At 40.4% G+C, this 19,521-nt stretch overlaps 1 protein-coding gene across 1 annotated transcript; it reads left to right on the top strand.

Moving 5' to 3' along the window:
• Positions 1 to 16,394: 16,394 nt before the first annotated feature.
• Positions 16,395 to 19,050, top strand: LOC146455635 (uncharacterized). The gene has a single exon (XM_085094081.1). It carries the CDS (start codon positions 16,540 to 16,542, stop codon positions 19,048 to 19,050), a length of 2,511 nt encoding a protein of 836 aa, XP_084950207.1. The 5' UTR covers positions 16,395 to 16,539.
• Positions 19,051 to 19,521: the final 471 nt, after the last annotated feature.

Below are 19,521 nucleotides of genomic sequence, written 5' to 3'. Positions count from 1 at the left end.
AACCAAGCTCTTTAATTTTTTATGGAAAAACAAAAAAGATAAAATAAAAAGGGAAGTTCTTTTTCAAGAAACAAGTAAAGGTGGCCTGAACTTTCCAAATTTTGCAACGACAGTTAAAGCACTCCGCTTGAGTTGGATTGGTAGACTGCTTAACAGTCCAACTACCGATGCATGGACAGCTATTCCAAATGCTTTTTTTGAAAAATATGGAGGTCTTAACCTCTTGTAAAGACTATTATCATCTCTTTCAAGAAAAAGCAGAAGTTACACCAACAGCCATAAAAACTTGGGCCAGACAATACCCCGATATAGAATGTAAATGGCAAAAATTATTCCAAAATATACCTCGCCTCTCTACTAATAACAAACTGAGACAATTCTCCTTTAAAATGTTACACCGTATTTTAGTGACCAAAAAAGAGCTCAAACGATTTAAAATAGCAGATAATGAGGAGTGTTTTTTCTGTAATTCAGCTGATTCCTTGGAACATGCATTTCTGGAGTGCCCTGCAGGCCAAAAACTCTTTCAAGAAGCCTTAACATGGTTTAATAATAAGCACAAAGTAAATTTTACTCCATCTAAACAACAGTACCTATTTAAAGACTATGATCCACCCCCGAGTACTAACTCAAAATTAATACGGAAATTCCAGATCCTTACTGTACAAACTCAGAAATATTACTACTCATGTAAAATGTTAGAAAAACCTCCAAATATTCTAGAATTGAAGTCAGCGCTAATCTTACAATGGAAAGTTGAAAAATGGGAAATTTAAAATTAATTTAAATTAACGAAAACGCACATTTTTTTTTTTTTTCTTCCAGTGACAAAATTTCATCCTTTTCTTACTGCTTTCCTGTTTTTTTTTTTTTAGTAGCGTGTAACCCGCAGTTTGTAAGTAATCTAGTTACTGTTATGTTTAAGGCTATCTGTATTAAATTGTAAGTAGAGTCCTGTTTTGTTCAGTAGCGTAAGTAACCAGTAAGCATGTATTGTAGGTAGAATACTGTATTGTCTAGTGATATATTTAGCTCGTACTGTAAGTAATGTAAGTAATGTGATTTTGCAAACAATAAAAAAATAAAAAAAAAAAAAAAAAATAAGTTCTGTATAAGTGGTTCAGCCTATCATGAGCTCACCATGACCACTGGGGGAGAGAATCTGCCTCGAAGCTATCTTATCAAACAGTGTAAGGAAAATCTTAATCAACTCTGCCATATAACAAGGACACCAGGGACAGCAGATGGTGCCCAGTTGAGCTTTCAGGAGGAATTGACAAACAGAATAAAATCACAACTGGAAATATCTGAATTGATGGAAAGGAAATTCCTACAGACATACATTTAGGTGGTGATTACAAGGTATACTAGTCTAGTTTCTCCTCAGTTTTACAATGTAAAAACTGAACACTCATTTATCATGAAAAAAAGAAGAAAAGAACAAGCATCACGGTCAATTTTATTCATTACAGTAACTGATTACTTTAATTTCCCTCAAATTTCAGTTTCTGTTGCTGGTTTTGGGCATGAAGGGAGCAACATCTGATTTTACATGTCTTTGGTGTTTATGTCATAAGAAAGACAGGTTGGTAGATAGATTAACAGCTAGATAAACAGACAGAGAGACAGAGAGATGGTGACATTGATGAATTAATGTGGCTAAATGTAATTTAGGCAAGGTTAAAGTCAGCTCAATGCCGGTCAGCGGTCGCCTTTTGTCACGGCTCAGGGGCGACCTTTGTATTCTCTGCTGGGGGGAGCCCCATGGTTCGCATCGCATTTGCTTACTTGCTGGCCTGCGAGATAGGCCATTTTTGCCTGCCGTATCAAACGTTTTCGCTGTCATGTCTTCGTACCAGACAAATAATAGTCGCTTTGCTGATCTTTTTACTGATCTGTCGCTCGCTCCCGTGTCTGCAAGCGCTGAGGCTTCTTACAATTCTACTGTGGTCTCGTTTACGGCCCCAACCAGTTCAACGACAGCTTCATCTTTGCCTGCGGCGAATGTGCCTGACCCAACCTTCCTTGTCAATGTTGTTAGTGCCGTAAAAGTTGCATTGGCTGCTGAGAAATCCTCCGCGTCGTTGGATGTCGCTAGCATGCCGGTTTCGATGCCTGAACCTGCAAGTTCATCATCGTGGTGTGTTTCGGGGGCGTTCCCGCTCAACAGATGGGCACTCGCGCAGCCTCTTTCATTTCTTCGGGTGTTGGTTTTTCTTCGTCCCAATCAGCCTCGTCTCCTCCAGCGTCCCAAGGTAGGAATAATTTTATTGTGCCTTTCTTTGTTCCTACCTTTGTGGCCCCGCGCTCTGCCGATACAAGCTCAGTCATTTCTCTTAGTTCGCCGGTCCTGGCTACGATTCCTTATGATGTTAGTGTCGCATCCTCTACCAGCTTGCTGTCTGGCCCCTTTCCTGCAACAGCCTTTCGTCGTTGGCCCTGACTTTTCCCCGGTCCCAGCCAAGACTGTAAGTGAGATCGTCAGTGTAAAATTGTCGATCTGAGCGACTTGCGTTCGGCAAACATTGTACACACACCGAGCCGGAGTCGCAGGTCATGTTGGATGGGCGTTTGGTCCTCACTTCGTGGTGCGAAGCATTCGCTATTTTTACCCTCATTCTCACTTTCTCACCGCTGGAAGGATTTAACCAATTATTACCAACTGCTCATTCTTCGCACATACCACCAGTTCAGTGGGCGCGTGTGGCTGGCCTGCGACAAAGCTTTTCGCGAGCATGCAGCGGCAGCGAGGATTGTTGATTGGTCGACCATGAATGTTCAGCTTTATAATTTTTGTGCTGCTGGGGTGTCTGTATGAGGCGGAGTCGACAGTGCTTTCAATGACTTGCCTGAACCTTCCGGAACAGCTTCGTCGCAGATTATATGCAGGTCGTGGAACAGAGGTCGTTGTTCCGCCCAGTCGATGTCTTGTCGCTTTGCCCATCGCTGCAGCCAGTGTGATGGTCCACATCCAGCCCGCGCCTGTTCTTCCCGTATGGATAATGCGTCCGAACAGGATCGGAAACGCAGGTCTGCTTCGCCTGCCTTTAGTGGACTCCCTCTTCATTTTGTTTAATTGTTAAGCATGACATGTTGTAATGATCGTACATGTACATGTCGTTTCTGACTTTGGTTCGACGCGGTGAAAAATGAACTGATGGCAAATCAGTGTTTGCATTGGATAATAATTGCTTAATTATAGCTTACTTGTTATTTCGTGTATTACATGCCTTTTAAACCTTGTTGCCCCCTTTTTTTTAGTGGTTTTATTTTTAGTGCCTTTGTTTGTTTTCCTCTTTCTCAGCCAGTTCTGCATTTCCGCCAGTCTCTTCAGTTAGCCCGTTGAACGTGGATGAATTTTGCAGAGAATTGGCTTCCCATCCAGACCAACAACAGGTTGACTTTGTCATTCAGGGCATCCGCCATGGTTTCAAGCTGGGGTTCCAGTCCACCCACAGGCTTAGACCGGCCAAAAAGAACAAGCCTTCAACATTCCAACATGCGAAGGTGGTTGACTAATATCTGGCTAACGAGGTATCCGTAGGCAGGGTTGCTGGCCCCTTCAAATCCTCACCACTACCCCCGTTTACACATTAGCAGTTTTGGCGTTATCCCCAGGAAAGGGCAGCCTGGCAAGTGGCGGCTAATAGTTGACTTGTCCTCCCCCGGTGGGGCTAGCGTAAACGATGGAATTGACCCTCAGCTTTTCACCCTTCAGTATATTACGGTAGATCGGATCATTCGTATGGTTGCTAACTATGGCCCTGGCACTGTGATGGCCAAATTTGATGTTGAAGCCGCATATCGCAATTCATCCAGACGAACGTTTCTTGCTAGGCATGAAGTGGAGGGGTCAATTTTATGTGGACCTGGTCCTCCCCTTTGGTCTGCGTTCAGTGCCATTCATTTTCAACTCAGTGGCAGATATGGTCGAGTGGATTCTCCTTAACTCCCATCGTTTGTTCGATTTATTACATTATTTGGATGACTTCATCACTGCGGGGCCCCCGCAGTCTCCCCTATGTGCATAGAACCTTGGTGTGGCTATCGCAGCTTGCAAGAGGTTAGGTTTGCCTCTTCATCCCAACAAATGCATAGGTCCTGCCACTTCTTTAATAGTCCTGGGCATTGAACTGGATTCTATTCAGCAAGTAGCTCGTCTTCCTGATGATAAGTTAATTGCATTGAAGGAGCTGGTACATTCTTGGCTCCCACGTCGCTGGTGCAATAGACGGGAGTTAGAGTCGCTCCTTGGTCATCTTCACCACGCTGCTAGAGTAGTTTTGGCACGGCAGAACATTTCTTCGCAGGATGATTGATTTGCTGTGTTGCTTTCGCAATAAGAATCACCCAATTCGCCTCAACAAGGAGTTTCATTTGGACCTTCAGTGGTGGCAGCTGTTCTTGTCCTCGAGGAATGGGGTTGGGTTTTGGCTGTTCCCTGGCATGTCTGCAACGTCGGACCTGGAAGTCACATCTGATGCAGCTGGTTCCTTAGGCTATGGTGCCCACCTTCGGGGTCAGTGGTTTTACGGCTCTTGGGCTCCAACTCAGGCACATCAGTCCATTGCCTATAAAGAGTTGTTTCCCATGGTAGTCGCTGCCCATTTGTGGGGCTGTCATTGGTCCAGAAAGCACGTGCTCTTTCGCTCTGACAACGAGGCGAGTGTTGCCATTCTATCAGCTAGAGCATCAAAGTGCCCCGTGTTAATGTGTCTTCGTGATCTACTTTTATCTGCAGCGCGCTGGGGTTTCTCGTTCAGTGCTGCCTATGTTCCAGGCGTTGATAACAAAATTGCTGATGCAATTTCTCGTTTTCGTTGGCAGGATTTCCGGTGTCTGGCTCCAGAGGCACAGGCAGCTCATTGCACAGTACCTCGAGGTGCCACAGGCCCTAAAATTTCTGTCCCGAAGTTAATTGAATTATATTTTTAACGTTGACAGGTCGGTCAGAAGATCAAAGCATCCACCTGGGCGATCAGTTACACCTTCAGAAAGAAAGAATGTCAAGAAGAAATCGACACCTAAAAGGATAAAACGCATCTGGTGTCAAAGGGATACATGACACGTTTTTATTCTTGCCGTATGCGTACGCGTTTATAAATTCAGTGTATAATTACTTTTTAACCAGGCTCGAACATTTCGTTTTGTTTTAAACAAGTCTGCGAAGGAAACGTTTTACCAATTTTAAACCCTTTTACATTAAAATATATTCAACTTTATTGTTTGCGTGCAGTCACACAGGAAGCAGAGGAGTCCTATTTGACAGTATTTCCAGTTAAATTCAATGTACAATTGTAGCGCGGTGTGCCAACTGCTTCCTGTGCCATTATTAAAGAAACAACACGGCATAATAATATTATAATAATAAAACAAATCATTAATTCCTTGCGCTTTTTTTTTTGTAATTTTCCCGTTAATGTTGTGTGTTGTGGGCCCGGCTACACATGTCAAGCAAATTAAAATTTTTGTAACTTGTTTGTGTTGTCACTGAGTGATCTCTTTGCTTTTCTTCGATCCCATGCTCGCTAATCTTCCTTCAACCAATCACATCTCAACTTTTCATTTGTATTGTCTTTAAATATTCGTTTATTTCCAATTTTTACTTAGCTTTTTGCAGCCCCTGGAGGTTAGTATTGTTCAACCGAAATATTGGGCAACAAACTTATTTTAGCTGTCTGATCAGCCTTACATTTGACTTTATATTTTATTCAACATTGCTGATCCTGATCTACACCAAGATCCGGTTACACTTTGTTGCTGTTTGTACAAGTGGTTCCTGTACTATTCAAGAGTAATCTTTCCTCTGCCGAGCTATCTGTGGAATTGTGCAAGATCCGGAAATGGGGACGAAAAATCGAATTTAATTTTTTTTTCCATGCCACCGGGCCCTGAAAGGCAGTTTCCGGTTCAAGTCAAAATCTTTTGACTATGCATGACCTTTGCATTTGGGTGTTCACCTGGGGGCAGTGATCACGATCCTAACCTTTACTACACTACTTTACTCTTCTGCGACTGGTCCCCAGGGGATAATTATCATCTAGTATGTACTGTACTAGAACCTTTGAGCCTGTGAAAACGTTGGCAAACCATGCCCTGTCACTCTAGCTTTAAACTGGTCAAGGTTTGTTATTGGGAAGACAAATAACCTGTACAGTGAACTGTACGAAAATGCGGCAATTCAACCCCCCTAAGGTATTCTTATTTTAATCGTAAGCATTGAGCGCTTCCACCCCCTCCCCCCTTTCACTCCGCTCAATGTCTTAGGGTCTGTGTGCCGAGTTGTTCGGATTACCCAGGCACGTTTTTTTTTTTACACGATGAAATTACACACTGAAGTCCTAAATGCACGTTTTGTTGCTGTTGTTGTTTTTGGAAAAGAAAAATGTTGAAAAAGTCAAATAAGTTTTGAAAATAATAGTATAAATCAAACGGTCGTAACACATGTTGTCCCGGACTTGCAGCAGTTAATATCGTTAGCCATAACCTGATATTAACCAAAAGTTGACAAGCCCGCCAGTTTTGAAATTTGCGCGGCATTTCGATCGAGTCTTATTGTAGTCGTGATTGAAATGGTTGAAATGCTGTTGCAAGTATACAGCACGCGTCTAAATCCTGGGAAAGGCTGGTACATCCTGAATGAGGATATTTACGGGTCATCTGAACATCTCGCTGACAGGCGCTGACAGCTGTTCGAAAGCAAAAGTTGCCCATTTTAGCATTGCAGTAGCATTTTTTTGGACGCAAATTTTCAGCTGAATTTTGCATATCGGACGCCAAAAAATGTTTTTTTAATCCAGCTGAAAACATTTTAGACCCCGACGCAAAATTTATTTTTCGCGCGTGGCTAACCGGGAAAACATTGCAAATTACTAACATACTTCCTTTTCTCCAAAGCCTTGTGCTGGACGATGCCGTATGGAGTCGCGGGGATAATGGCAGGCCTGCCAGAGCACATAAAGTGGCGATAAGATTTGTTGTGGAAGAGCCGGAAAAACTGCAGAAACTACAAGAAGTCCTGATGCCATACGACGTTTGCACAATCATTTCATAAATTTTATTAATTTCACCATATGGAACTTGGTTTCTTCAATTAAAAAACAAACACTGAGCCGCCTTTGCTTTCATTGTTTGGCTAGGTTTACCTAGCCTTGAAATCAGCTATAATATGTTAATAAAAAGGTATTCCATGAATTCTTGAGTGTTTCTACTGGAAAATTGATTCTAACCCCCACCCCTCATTCTCATTTCCGAACATAAAACACACCCAACTCCCCTGAAGTAACCCCCTTCAGTAAAAATCGTGACATACGATCCTTTTTCCGGTGTCCATCCAGAATACCATGGAATGTTCGCATCTTATGTAAGACGCGACCTCGTTCGCATAAATGGCTTAGCGACTTAGGTCTTCTTTACACAACCCCAGTTACAGTACCGCCCAAAATTACGTTTACGCCAGCCTGTGTTGCCAAGTACACGGTTCGGGATGGATCAATCCATCTGGTCAGCCGACTCGCACGTTCAAAGGTCTGGAAAAGAAAAGGTCATTTCGCTCAGATTCTTCATCAGCACCAATAATTCAAAAGTAATAGGAGAAGAACCACCTGAAGAACCTAATCAGAATGGCGAAAAGATGACTGCGCCCGGTTAAGCGGTAAAGGGGGGAGGGGGGGGGGAAGGCCGCTTTATAGGGGTTCAACTGTAATAGTTACTGACACGAAATTCATAGGAAATGCATTTTAATATCACTACTGTATTGCGATCCGCTATAAAAAACTTGCATCACTTTCTCAACCAATCAGCTGAAGCTACAACCAATCGTGACTTGCTGGCTGACTCACATAAATTTGCATCGAATTTGATTGGTCCATTGTGTTGTTTGCGTCTATCACAGCGGACGCAAACAACACAATGAACCGATGTTAGGGCGTTGGCCTGAGCTAGCTCAGCTCCTACAGTCCAAGCCAGCTGGGCGCATTGAGCTTTCTCCCAGCCAAGTCTTAGCCAGTTTCTACCAGCTAGGTAATTTAAATAAGTTTCTCCCAGCCAGACGGGTTGAAATAATGTTTCTCCCAGCCAGACGAGTTGAAATATTGTTTCTTCCAGCCAGCAGAGAGGTGCATGAAGAACAGCTATCTCGAAAGACGAAGAAAAGAACTTTATTTGTTCCAAGTTTCAAGCTCTGATTCAAAGTCTTTCCCACTCAAGGAAGATTGAATATGCGTGCGATACTTGCGGCTCGCATTCACGTCACGAATTTTGCGATCAGAACCGATTCACAAACAGTTGACATCTGGAGCCCGTGAATGTTTCCAAACATCACATATTGGTCCCTAAAACTAATCAGACTGAATGAAGACAGCCACTCAATGTTTTCTGATCCCAGATTTCTTTCCTATTCTGCTCTAAAATAATATATTCATTCCGGTCAATTAGCCAGTACGAAACGTGTGCAACAAATTTGCATACCATTTCGATGTCGCAGGAAAAAGTAGTACAAATCAAACTTTACAGCTCCTTTATCTTCTTAAATGAAGCAGTCGATCAGTAGAATGGAGAAAAACGTGTGACTTTGTTCCTGCCGTGTTGTTTTGAGTGTTCGTTTTTAGCAGCGTCGGTTCAAATCAATAACCCAATGTGACACTGAACATTCACTTCGCTAATGTGGGTAACGCGCACGTGATCCTGGCCAGGCATTTCGGTATGGAATACTGCGCGTAGGGGGCGCTTTTAGATACTGTAAATAGTTAAAAGTACTGCTTGTGGGCCAAGCTACGACTACCCTGGTGATGAAAACTTTCTCAAGCTAAATGACTGTACAAGAGATGCGAGAGCCCGTCTTGCCAGCTTTGTATTTATTTTTTCGCGAAAAAAATTTTAAGTATTTTAGTGTCATTTCGTTTTTTAACTTACAATTATAAAGACCATGGAACGTCAATTTTTTTTGCGAAAAAAAAAATCCATAACCACCATCCTCACAATTAAAAATATGAAATCTGAATATTTGAGTAGCGAATTCCCCAATACCTTGGAACTTTAAAATACGATTTTTCAAAATAGTTAATCCAAGGATATCTTCAGACGAAATATCAGAAATCCGACCAAGTGGTCGCTGAAATGCAGTTCTCGATTCTTACAGGCAGCCGCTCTTAAGAAAAGTAACTTAGGAAAAATCAGTGTTCATGGAAACGTCACTTTAAACATCAGTTGTTCGTCTTCCTGCGCTTTGAATGAAATTGGGAAGATTTTGTCTAAGAATAATTATTGTAAATCAATCCGTGTTGACATTAGATTGTATCTTGATTTTGTATTCTGAAACTTAATGGATCTATAGTGTAATTTGATTGACATAAGTGTCAAAATAGTCTACCATTGTATTGGAAAAGATAAATTTGTAAAATCGAAGCTCATGTATCAGTTGATACGAAAGTTCGGAGTTGTTAGAGATTGTGAAATGTAAACAGTATATGATGGAGAACGAAATAAAGAATTGTTGAAAGGATAGATAGACTTATTGTGATACAGTAATTTGTAACTAATCCATGGGTCCATGGGTTACTGATAAAAAAAGAACAGCTGTGAGTTACTTATCTACTACCTGCAACATCTGTAAATTAAGATTACTTTCATCAAGTGCTATGAATGAGCAAAGCTTCAACTACATGCATGTATTCATCCCTACTATGAATAAAAATATTAGAGGGCCAAGTAAAGTTTCCCCTGCCACCTTAACATTGGCTGTATAAAGCTTGTTTCAGTATACATGACAAGATATTGCTCCTTAAACAACAGTTACAGCTAACTACAAAGCTCTTTTGCTGTGCACACAAAGAAAAACTGGTGAGGAGGTCAAGCTGGGAGGACATGGAAAAGGAACAGAAGCCTGCCTTTTTTGTACAGCAATCAGAGTGAGTTAATTGTACATATTAATTTATTAAGAAAGTCAACCGTAACATCAATTTTCAATCGAATGGTTTATTTTCAATTTGTTGATGAAATAAAAGGGGTATGATGTTTGTGATTCAAGGGCTATAAGGTATACGTTACTTCAGTGCTGGTTGAACATTAACAAAAATAACTTAATTTGTAGACATAGACATAGATGACAGAAGTAAAATAAACCGATAGTCCATAAGGCTCAGAATACACAATTTACATACTATCATTAAGATATGTTTCTAATATCATAATCTGATTGTTTTTGTCAGGGCTGCAACTTCAAGGGAGTTGCTGCAAATGAAACTTGTGCTGAGTGCTTTTTAAAGGCAAAAGGGAACATTGGAAAGTAAGGCCAAGCCTGATTTAACTATAATTAAGGTTATTACTTTTGTAAGTAAGTAGATTTTTAATTAATTCTATATAAATAGTTGACTTTTAAACAATATAAATTTATGTCAATATTATCTCTGTTATCATTTCACAAAAACATCAAGCATAACAGGTTTTTATGACTCCAATAAGTCTAGAAAACACATGAAAGATTAGAAGCGAGAGAAAAAGTGCGAGTCAAGAAAAAAAAAAAACACTGGTTAACCAGCCATAGCTTACATAATTTGTAGCTGGCTCTGGAATATTCGCTATGTTGACTGATCCTGACAATAATTTCTTAAATACTTAGTTGCTTTCAGGGTCAATTACAAACCAAGCACATTATAATTACATAATATACCTTTATTTATTAGATGGACAGGCATAACAGATGATCTTCTCATCTTCATGGATGTTGAGGTACCTAATGTTAATCTCTGTGCACTTCACTGTGAACTCAGAAACACAGAACAACTTCTCATGTCCCTTGGCCTCACTGCTCACAGATGTGGATCACTGAAAGAGTGTAATCTTGTTCTATCTGAATATGGTCCAGAGACAATGGTTAAAGACCGCATTGTTGTTAAACTGAAGGAGGGCCAACATACAGATGTCTACAAACACAACATCAAAATTAGATCATTTTCAGGTACTTGTTAAGTTTAATACACGGCATATGTTCATCCTCATAACTATTCTCTTCAAAGCACGTAACTTAATTGTAAGGAGTCTGTTTCTTGAATAAATTATGTACTAATAGCCTTCAATCAAGGGCCTAGCCTGGAGAGCCATTACTATTAATAGATACATGTTGTGTGAATGAAGGTTAAAACACTCAAAAATGCAAAAATGCCATTAGGGCAAAAATCCACGAAGCAATGTGACCTTAAGTTCCAAATCCAGACCTTTTCCCCATATTTTCTGTAAAATGAACCCTATATAACCAGACCCCTGCATTAAGTGGACAGTTGTGAGGGTCCATTCGAGGGTCGATTGTTTGATTCGATTATTATTTGTTTCCAGTTACTTCTGAGTGGAAAGCCTGTAAATTAGCGATGGGTAGCTACATATAAGTGTATTTCCACTATAAACAAAGCATTTTTTTTGTCCCATAGATTTTCACTGAAAAAAGGTTTCACTCTATACAGTTAAGTAGCAAACAACCGACAGGGATTTGGTTCCCTCATTTACACTAGAAATAGAAGGGAATTGAAATTCAGCCTAGCTTGTACCCCTTTAAATTAAGGTCTTAGTTTGTAGTCGTAGTAATATCATTGTTCTTTTTTTTTTTTTTTTGATTGACTAATGAGATCTAAAGGAAAAGCTGACATAATATTATATGGGTTTACCTAAAACACGGAATCCGGAATGCGGAATCTGGAATAAATAAAAATGAAAATTCGTCGACATGAAAATTTCAAAGAAGGTTAAAGTCACTTGGGAAACAGTTTTTATAGCTCTCGAAAAATTATAATATCAGTCAGGAGCCCAGTGAAATTTTCAAAAGTTTGCCGAAGATTTCAAATTAAAAGCGTAAAACTTTAAAACACACCAGAACGACACCTATCTATGTTTATCAAATCAAATACACGGAATCCGTAAATCAGGAAAGACTTTCTTTTCTTTCTATTTTTCTTTTTCTGTGTAACTTGCCGGATGCTGATTGGCTTGTGAGTAGGGGATTTTCGTTCTTTCGGAAAAGCTAGGGGAGAAAGAGATGTGTACGATTGGTGGTGTTTTGACAGGTACAGTAGGCAAATTAGCGCATTCACAATGGTGACGATGGAAATATATCTTTGCACGTGTCATGACATTGTGACTAACGTATATTACGGCTCAACAAATTGTTTGGGCATAAGGCTGGGAATGGGGCTTAAAATATTTAGACTTATTACCTCTAAATCAAAATCAATAGATCTACGGCTTCCAAGGTATCTGGAATTAGAGGATATAAAATAATTTGTTATCTAAATCCTGCTATTAAGATTACTAAATTATGGGAAATCGTTCACAGGCTCCTGTAGTTCTTACTGTATTTGAAAAAAGGCTATCGACATAAAACGTTTCCTTTATACCGGCAGCTCGACATTCTTTTGTAAAAAGGTGCATAAATGAATACATGCATACATGATTGAATGTACGAATGTATGCCGCGTAGTTACTAAAACAAGGAATGACCTAAAATGATCTAAAATGACCTAAAATGACCTAAAATGATTTTATTTTTTTAATTTTATAGCAAAGACTAGTGAGCAGCCCAACAGAAGACTTCTTGTAGTTTATTTCCGACGCGTTTCGTCTCTACCGGAGACTTCTGCAAGGAAATTCCCGATAATTACTGTATCACAACAGGCTTTGATTGATGCAAAGTGTCTAGTTTTTCCCCAGCAACGTGGTTTTGATTTGTGCGAAGTTCCAAGTTTCGCTCAGCAACATGGTTTTGCTTGGTTCGAAGTGCCTAGTTTTTTCCCAGCAACGCGGTTTTTTATTGGTACGAAGCGAAGTTCTATGTTTCGCCCAGCAACGCGGTATTGATTGATGCAGCTATTTCATATGGAACTGGCACAGAGTTATCTTTTATTCATGCGCTACCCTTAACTTGTTAACTGCGTGTCCTTATCACGGTTTTCGGCGTTATTTTGACGAGTAGGCAAACAGGCTTGAAAAAACAGTGTTTGTATGGAAATCCAATGTCAAATAATTTTGATAAAACATTGCTTCTAAAAAATTCATGAATTGGAAACTTTTGGCACTAGAAAGAGGATTAAGAAAAAAAATTGGAGGGACGTAGCTGTGCCAGAAAGCGTCCAGTCGTGTTTTGAATTTTTCATACATTTGTCTGCAAAGCGAACCAGCCATGTACTGCTACTAAAAATAGTTCGCGGGAAAAAATACCGAAAACCGTGATAAGGCCTATTGATGCACAGATATGCCTTTACATTGTTTTCAAAAGCGTTTTATCAGTGTTTACAGAAGTATTTAGCCTTGTCGTGTGGCTTTTAATGTGCGACCGGTAAACGAACTCGAAAAAAATTGGTCAGTGCCGATACTTTTACCAAAAAAAAAGATTCGCTCTAGTGCGGTTTGTTTACGCAACTCTGTCATCGAATTGGCTTACGTCTAACCATCGGCGCTTTTCGTAAGCACTCAGTTGTAATTCTGTAATTTTAGCTTGGTTTCCCTTCATTTAGATCATTTAAGAATATTTCAGATTTATTTTAGGTCATTTTAGGTCATTCCTTGTTTTAGTAACTACGATGTATGCCGGCAGAGTGAGTGAGTGAGCAAAGGAACGAAGGGAATGAATGAATGAACGACCGAACGAACGATCGAACAGACGGACGGACGGACGGATAAATAAATAACATTGCCTGCTGTCTATCCTGGGTCGGTGCCAATTCGAAACTCTTTTTTTTAGATGAAACCTAAGCCACCCCCATTTATATTATTATGCAAAGGCAGTGAGTCTTGCGAAGAGTTGATGAGGGATAAACGCAACACTGACTCTTTTCTCTGGTTACGTTTCATTGTCTATCTACGTGCTATGGCAGGAGGAAATGTTATCGAGTAGGAAGAGGTGTGGGGGTATTTAAGGGTACGTTTGAAGTTTGGGATCCTTTATTCCAAATGAGTGGCTCAACTGCCTAAGCAATTATTGAAATCTACGGAAAACTTTTGAAAATTTCACTGGGCTCCTGACTGATATTACAATTTTTCAAGAGCTATAAAAACTGTTTCCCAAGTGACTTTAGCCTTCTTTGAAATTTTCATGTCGCCGAATTTCCATTTTTGTTTTTTTTTTTTTCCGGATTCCGGATTCCGGTTTCCGGATTCCGTGTTTTAGGTAAACCCTATTATATTATGGTCACCCGTCCTAGTTTAATTAATTGTTCTAATGGTTATAGCATCCAAAGACTTGAACTAATTATTTTTTAATGTGCAGGCAACACTGAACAGGCTTTCATAAACAACTGTGAAGACAGTGGAGTGTTCCTTGCCAATTCAAAAGGTCATGAACCTTTTTCCAGACAAGGAATCTGCTGATGATAGTATTCTTGGAAAAATATCTTACTGTGAAGAAAGAAAAGAGGTTTGTTTAACTCTAAAGTTTGATGCATTCAGAGGCACTTTTGATTATATTCATTGCTAAAATTTGTATTTGAGAGACACAGACCATTAGAAGTCATTGTGTGAACAGTAGATCCTTATATGTATATCCATAAATAATATTATTGTAGCAGCACACCAGAATCTCTAAAACCTGTTGAAAAACCACTCAAGTTTTGCATGTCACAAACTGCAACAAGGCTAGAGTTATCACAAATTAAGCTTCCTCCAGTAGCAAATCTAATCCATGAGACAGAGGTTGTCCCTATTTTTGGTAAATTTCAAGAGGATAGTCCTTACTTGCTAAGAGTCGCCCATCAGAACACACAATGATGATAGCACACAAGATCATTAGCACATGCTCTTCCCAGGTGATAGATGCAAACACCTTACAGTTGGATGATAGTGATGGTCCAAGTGGAGTCAAAATTGGTACATTGGGAAATTTTAATACCAGTGGCATTGATGTCCTTTTGAGATATTGTTCCATTGCCAACATGCAACACAACTTTAAAGAAGAAATGGCGTGGCTGCATTTCAACCCTGACAAGTATACTCTCAGAGAAACTGAAATCAAATTCCTCTGCAGCTATTTTGAAAGTAGCCACCATGACCCACTGCATGTTGTTGGTTCTCTTGATGGAATTTGTGTAGATTTTAAATCATTTTCTACATTGGTAGGAGAGCGCTACATTGACAACGTCATCATCAATTATTGCTTGAAAAAGTCACTAATTAATAAGCAGAAACAAACAAAGAGTTGTTCAATTCTGTGTTTGCCACCTGAAGCCTTGTCATGGTTGAAGAATCAAGATTTGGATCCCATCAAAACCATCATTCAAAAGGAGCTCCACCATCCCACTGAACTTAAATTTATCCTTATGCCACTACATATGCCAGACAAACATCACTGGGGACTTGTCTGTGTTGACCTACCAATGATGACTGTATGGTATGATGATGGTCTTAAACTTTCCCCACCAGGCAATCTCTGTAACTCCATAGGTACACTGGTCAAGCTTCTGAGTGACATGTTCCCATCAGTTGATAACTTTGACAGCATAAGGTCCAATCATTTGTCCACACAACAGTATAGACACATGTGCATGCCCCAACAGAGACTTGATGGTAAGACAGCTGGTGGTGGAAGTTGGGCTGGTGCACCATATACCAAGTCACCAGTGACGTCACTCCGTAACGAGAGACTGATGATTGGTGGTCTAACGGATCGGCGGCTCGTTAGTTCAATGGATCGTTGCTTCGGTGGATCGTTGGTTCGATAGATCGTTGGTTCGATAGATCGTTGGTCCGGTAGATCATTGGTTCGGTGGATCGTTGGTTCGATAGATCGTTGGTTCGGTGGATCTTTGGTTCGGTGGTTCGTTGGTTCGATAGATCGTTGGTGCGGTGGATCGTTGGTTCGTTGGTTCGATAGATCGTTGGTTCGGTGGATCTTTGGTTCGGTGGTTCGTTGGTTCGATAGATCGTTGGTTCGGTGGATCGTTGGTTCGGTGAATTGTTGGATCGTTGGTTCGATGGTTCGATGGCTCGATGTCACACAAAAGAGCACATACTTGACGTATGGTTTTAATCCGCTGTTTTGCTAACTTGCGGTCTCAAAAAATGGCGTCCACCAACCTTAGTTTTGTCATTTTTTGCGTGCTTTTTCTAAGTATTTCTTTGCTGGTGGTAGTTCCAATTAATATTCCGCAAACGTGGCGAGAGTTCATACAAAATTGTATTGCTTCCTCAAAGTCATCGGCTGCGAAACGATGCTTCAGCAATGTGTTTAATCCATCTGGCGGGCAACACGCGCCCAGTGACGACCCGGAGGCTTATATGATTCCACCGGTTATTCTATGGAATCCCCTGGTCCAAACAGAATGCGATCTAGCCTGTCCATATTGTCAGTCGTCTCTTCGCATGTGGAGATGGAATGATGGAACAAGCTCCCATACATCGCCTCGCACCATATTCTCGATTCAGCAGCAAGTCCTTCTTGTCTCATGTGTGTATCTCTGCAGTGGTAAACATCACCAGGTTGTTGCACATGACCCTGAGCTGTTGAAGGCAATCCGTGAGGCAGGTATTAGAATTCCGTTTATTCTGTTTCACAAGTCTGGGATGACAAAGGAACTTTTTGATTTTATTTCAAGCAGTACTCAGGCTGGGCTTTGTATACAGGACATTGAGAACATGCTTTTGAATTTGCACAATTCTTACCACTGCAGCAGAGCTTTCTTGTACTATTCACAACGCCAAAATGCAGCAGCTAATTTTCCCCTTTTCAATCCAAAGAAGGATTTCATTGGAAGAATGTTAATCACAAGGGCATTCTTGCGAGCTTTTAGTGACTGTGAGAATATGTACACTCAGCATATGGCTAGTCAGTATGGTAAGTGGCTATCAGCAGACCACACGTTCAAAATATCTGCTAACATTGGCTATTGGCAAAACAAGCGGTGGGTCAAGCTGTATAATTCCGTGTTTATTGTCATGAATGAGGAGAATAAGGTACTTGCATGGCAGCTTGCGAGAGGTACATCTATTGACACAGTGGAGTCCCTTCTAACTGGGCTGAAGGAACGGCATCAAATTGCCCAAAAAGAGTTGGAAGGTATTATAATTGACAATAGCTGTTCTGTTAAGAAAAAGATCAATGCCATATTTGGATCTAATGTCCCCATCAAACTAGATTTATTCCACGCCCTCAAACGTATTTTGGATCAAATACCAAGAAAAGGTGTTACAGCTGACTTGAGAGGAGTCAGACAAGCTATGATTAAAAATTTGAGATTATGTTTTCGGGATGACAATGATTTTGGACATTCTAGGAAAAGATCAACACCCCCACCAGACAAGATGGAAAAAAACTTGCAGGACTTCTTGAGAAAATGGTCAACTGAGCTCGTAAATGACTTAAGGGTGCTACCAGATAAAGCTGTAGCTGAAATAAACAAAGTTATGAAGCATGTTAGATTGGGCTGCTTATCAGGTATTCCACCAGGAGTTGGAACAAACCGCAACGAGAATATCCACAAGAGGTTGCGTAAATGGCTTAAGAAAGACCGCATTGGTGTTGCTTTAGCAGTTGCACTTCTAACCACTGCATTTTACAAACTAAATGTTTGTGATGCAAAACAAAAAGGAAGAGAACACAGAATATGCAAGTCTGTGAGTCAATGGTTTCAGACATTTCTTACTTTGGGGGAACAAATGTCTCGTGAAAAGTTTGGCATTGGTAATAATATTCCTTGTTTTTCTGCCCTTGGAGAAGAAAGTGAAAGCCTAAGTATGTTATGTGACAACCTCGACATTGATCTCGAGGAGGAAAGTGCCTCATCCAGTTATGAATCTGATTCAGATGATGACAATGAAAATTTAACTATGGAATCACAAGAAACAATCATAAACAGAGCTGTTGCTATGACTAAAATTACATCACATACTTTCTCAAAGGAACAAAGTCCACTACTTGCAAACAAATATTCCTGGATTCATGCTCCCTCAACACTTCTCCTTTTCTCCCACACTGATTGTCATGAACAGAGTGAATATTTGGTGGCAGAGAAAAAACTAGACGAAATTGTATCTAACCATGGTTTTGAGAAAATGTCAGTTCCTGGTGATGGTGACTGCTGCTTCACTTCAATCTCCTTTGCACTTGATAAAATGCTTGAGTGTGATAATGATGCAGTTAAGCAACATTTACAGTCCTTAAACATATACAGGAACCAAGACCTCTCTAACAGGAACATTGTACTGAGAGAGTTGGTGGTAGTTGAATGGCTAGGGATTAACAGTGAGGAATATGCATGTTTTTTAACCAGTTCTGAGAAATCTTCATTGGAAGACACTGCACAATCATTCTTGGAACCAGGCATCTTCGATTATGAACTTGGAAACAGTGTTTTGCTTGCCCTGACGAACATACTAAAACTCCCAATAGTAGTGTTCTCGTCTATCGTCAGCTACCCTGTGATACCCTTGCTGCCAAGGGTGAGCCCACTCACCAGTGTACCCCTATACGTGGCCTTTAACCAGTCAGGAAAAGGTCACTATGACCCTGTATTCCCAAAAGAGAGAGCAGTATGCCAAGACTTAAACAAGGCAAGTCCAGACAAAGTCAGGACACAGTGTTGTTCTTGTGGACGAGGAGGTGCAAAAGACAAAGAAAGGTCATTTTGCAGCAACTTTGGTTCACGATGCAAATGCTTTCAAGCATTGCAAGGATGCAGTCCATCATGTAGATGCTTTAATTGTGGTAACCCATATGGACCTAAAAATGCAGCCGTCAAAGAAGGGCAGACCAGAAAACGAAGGAAACATGATGACATCACATTGTCTTCATTGGAGTACTTGGAGAGAAAGAATGAGCCACTGGCACCTGAAAAACTGGGCGACTTTGAGATTTTTGTCCTTCAGCAGCTGGTCAATGGCCTGATGGGATCTCAAGAAAATGCCGCTCCTGACTATGAAAACATTTTTAAGCTCTTTAAGCAAGTTATCACAACTGCTGGAGTCACTAGCATTCCCTCATATGAAAAAGTAAAAAGGTGGGTGGACAAGATCATCAGACAAAAAAACCTTTTTTCTCTCATGATGAAGAAAGAGGTTGCAGCTTTAAGTGGGTAAAAAAAGGAAATGGAACTCCTGTATGCAGCCAACACAAAAAATGTAACATCTTAGTACTGTAATCATTATTAGGACCTTGAAAATCATAAGAGATTAAGAGATGAGTACATACCGAATGCAGTGAGGCCTGTACTCACGGCTGAGGTCAAGATTCTCCCATACAGACCGACCAAGCTCGGTTAATAAGATGTTTACTATATGGCCAAACAAGAAAACTACAATGTAATTTGTTCAATGAAACTGGTTCGTACAGGCTGACCTTTTTGATTGGGAATGGCAATGAGCTGAACCTAAATCTGCCAAAGTTTGCTTGTCCTCCCTCTTTACTCTTTTTTTTTTCTTGTTAGGCTTTTTGGCACTTTTAGTAGAAAATAGTCAATATTTGGCATTTTAGTTTGCAACTTTTTTACCGTAAAATTTAACTGGTCTGGATGGGAGGATCTAGACCACAGTCAATATTGATTTCAGGCA

Source organism: Pavona decussata, unplaced genomic scaffold, assembly GCF_977016875.1.
Source record: "Pavona decussata unplaced genomic scaffold, jaPavDecu1.1 SCAFFOLD_272, whole genome shotgun sequence".
Classification (NCBI taxonomy): domain Eukaryota; kingdom Metazoa; phylum Cnidaria; class Anthozoa; order Scleractinia; family Agariciidae; genus Pavona; species Pavona decussata.
The sequence above is the reverse complement of the archived record's forward strand: the minus strand, read 5'-3'. Positions and strand labels throughout refer to the sequence as shown.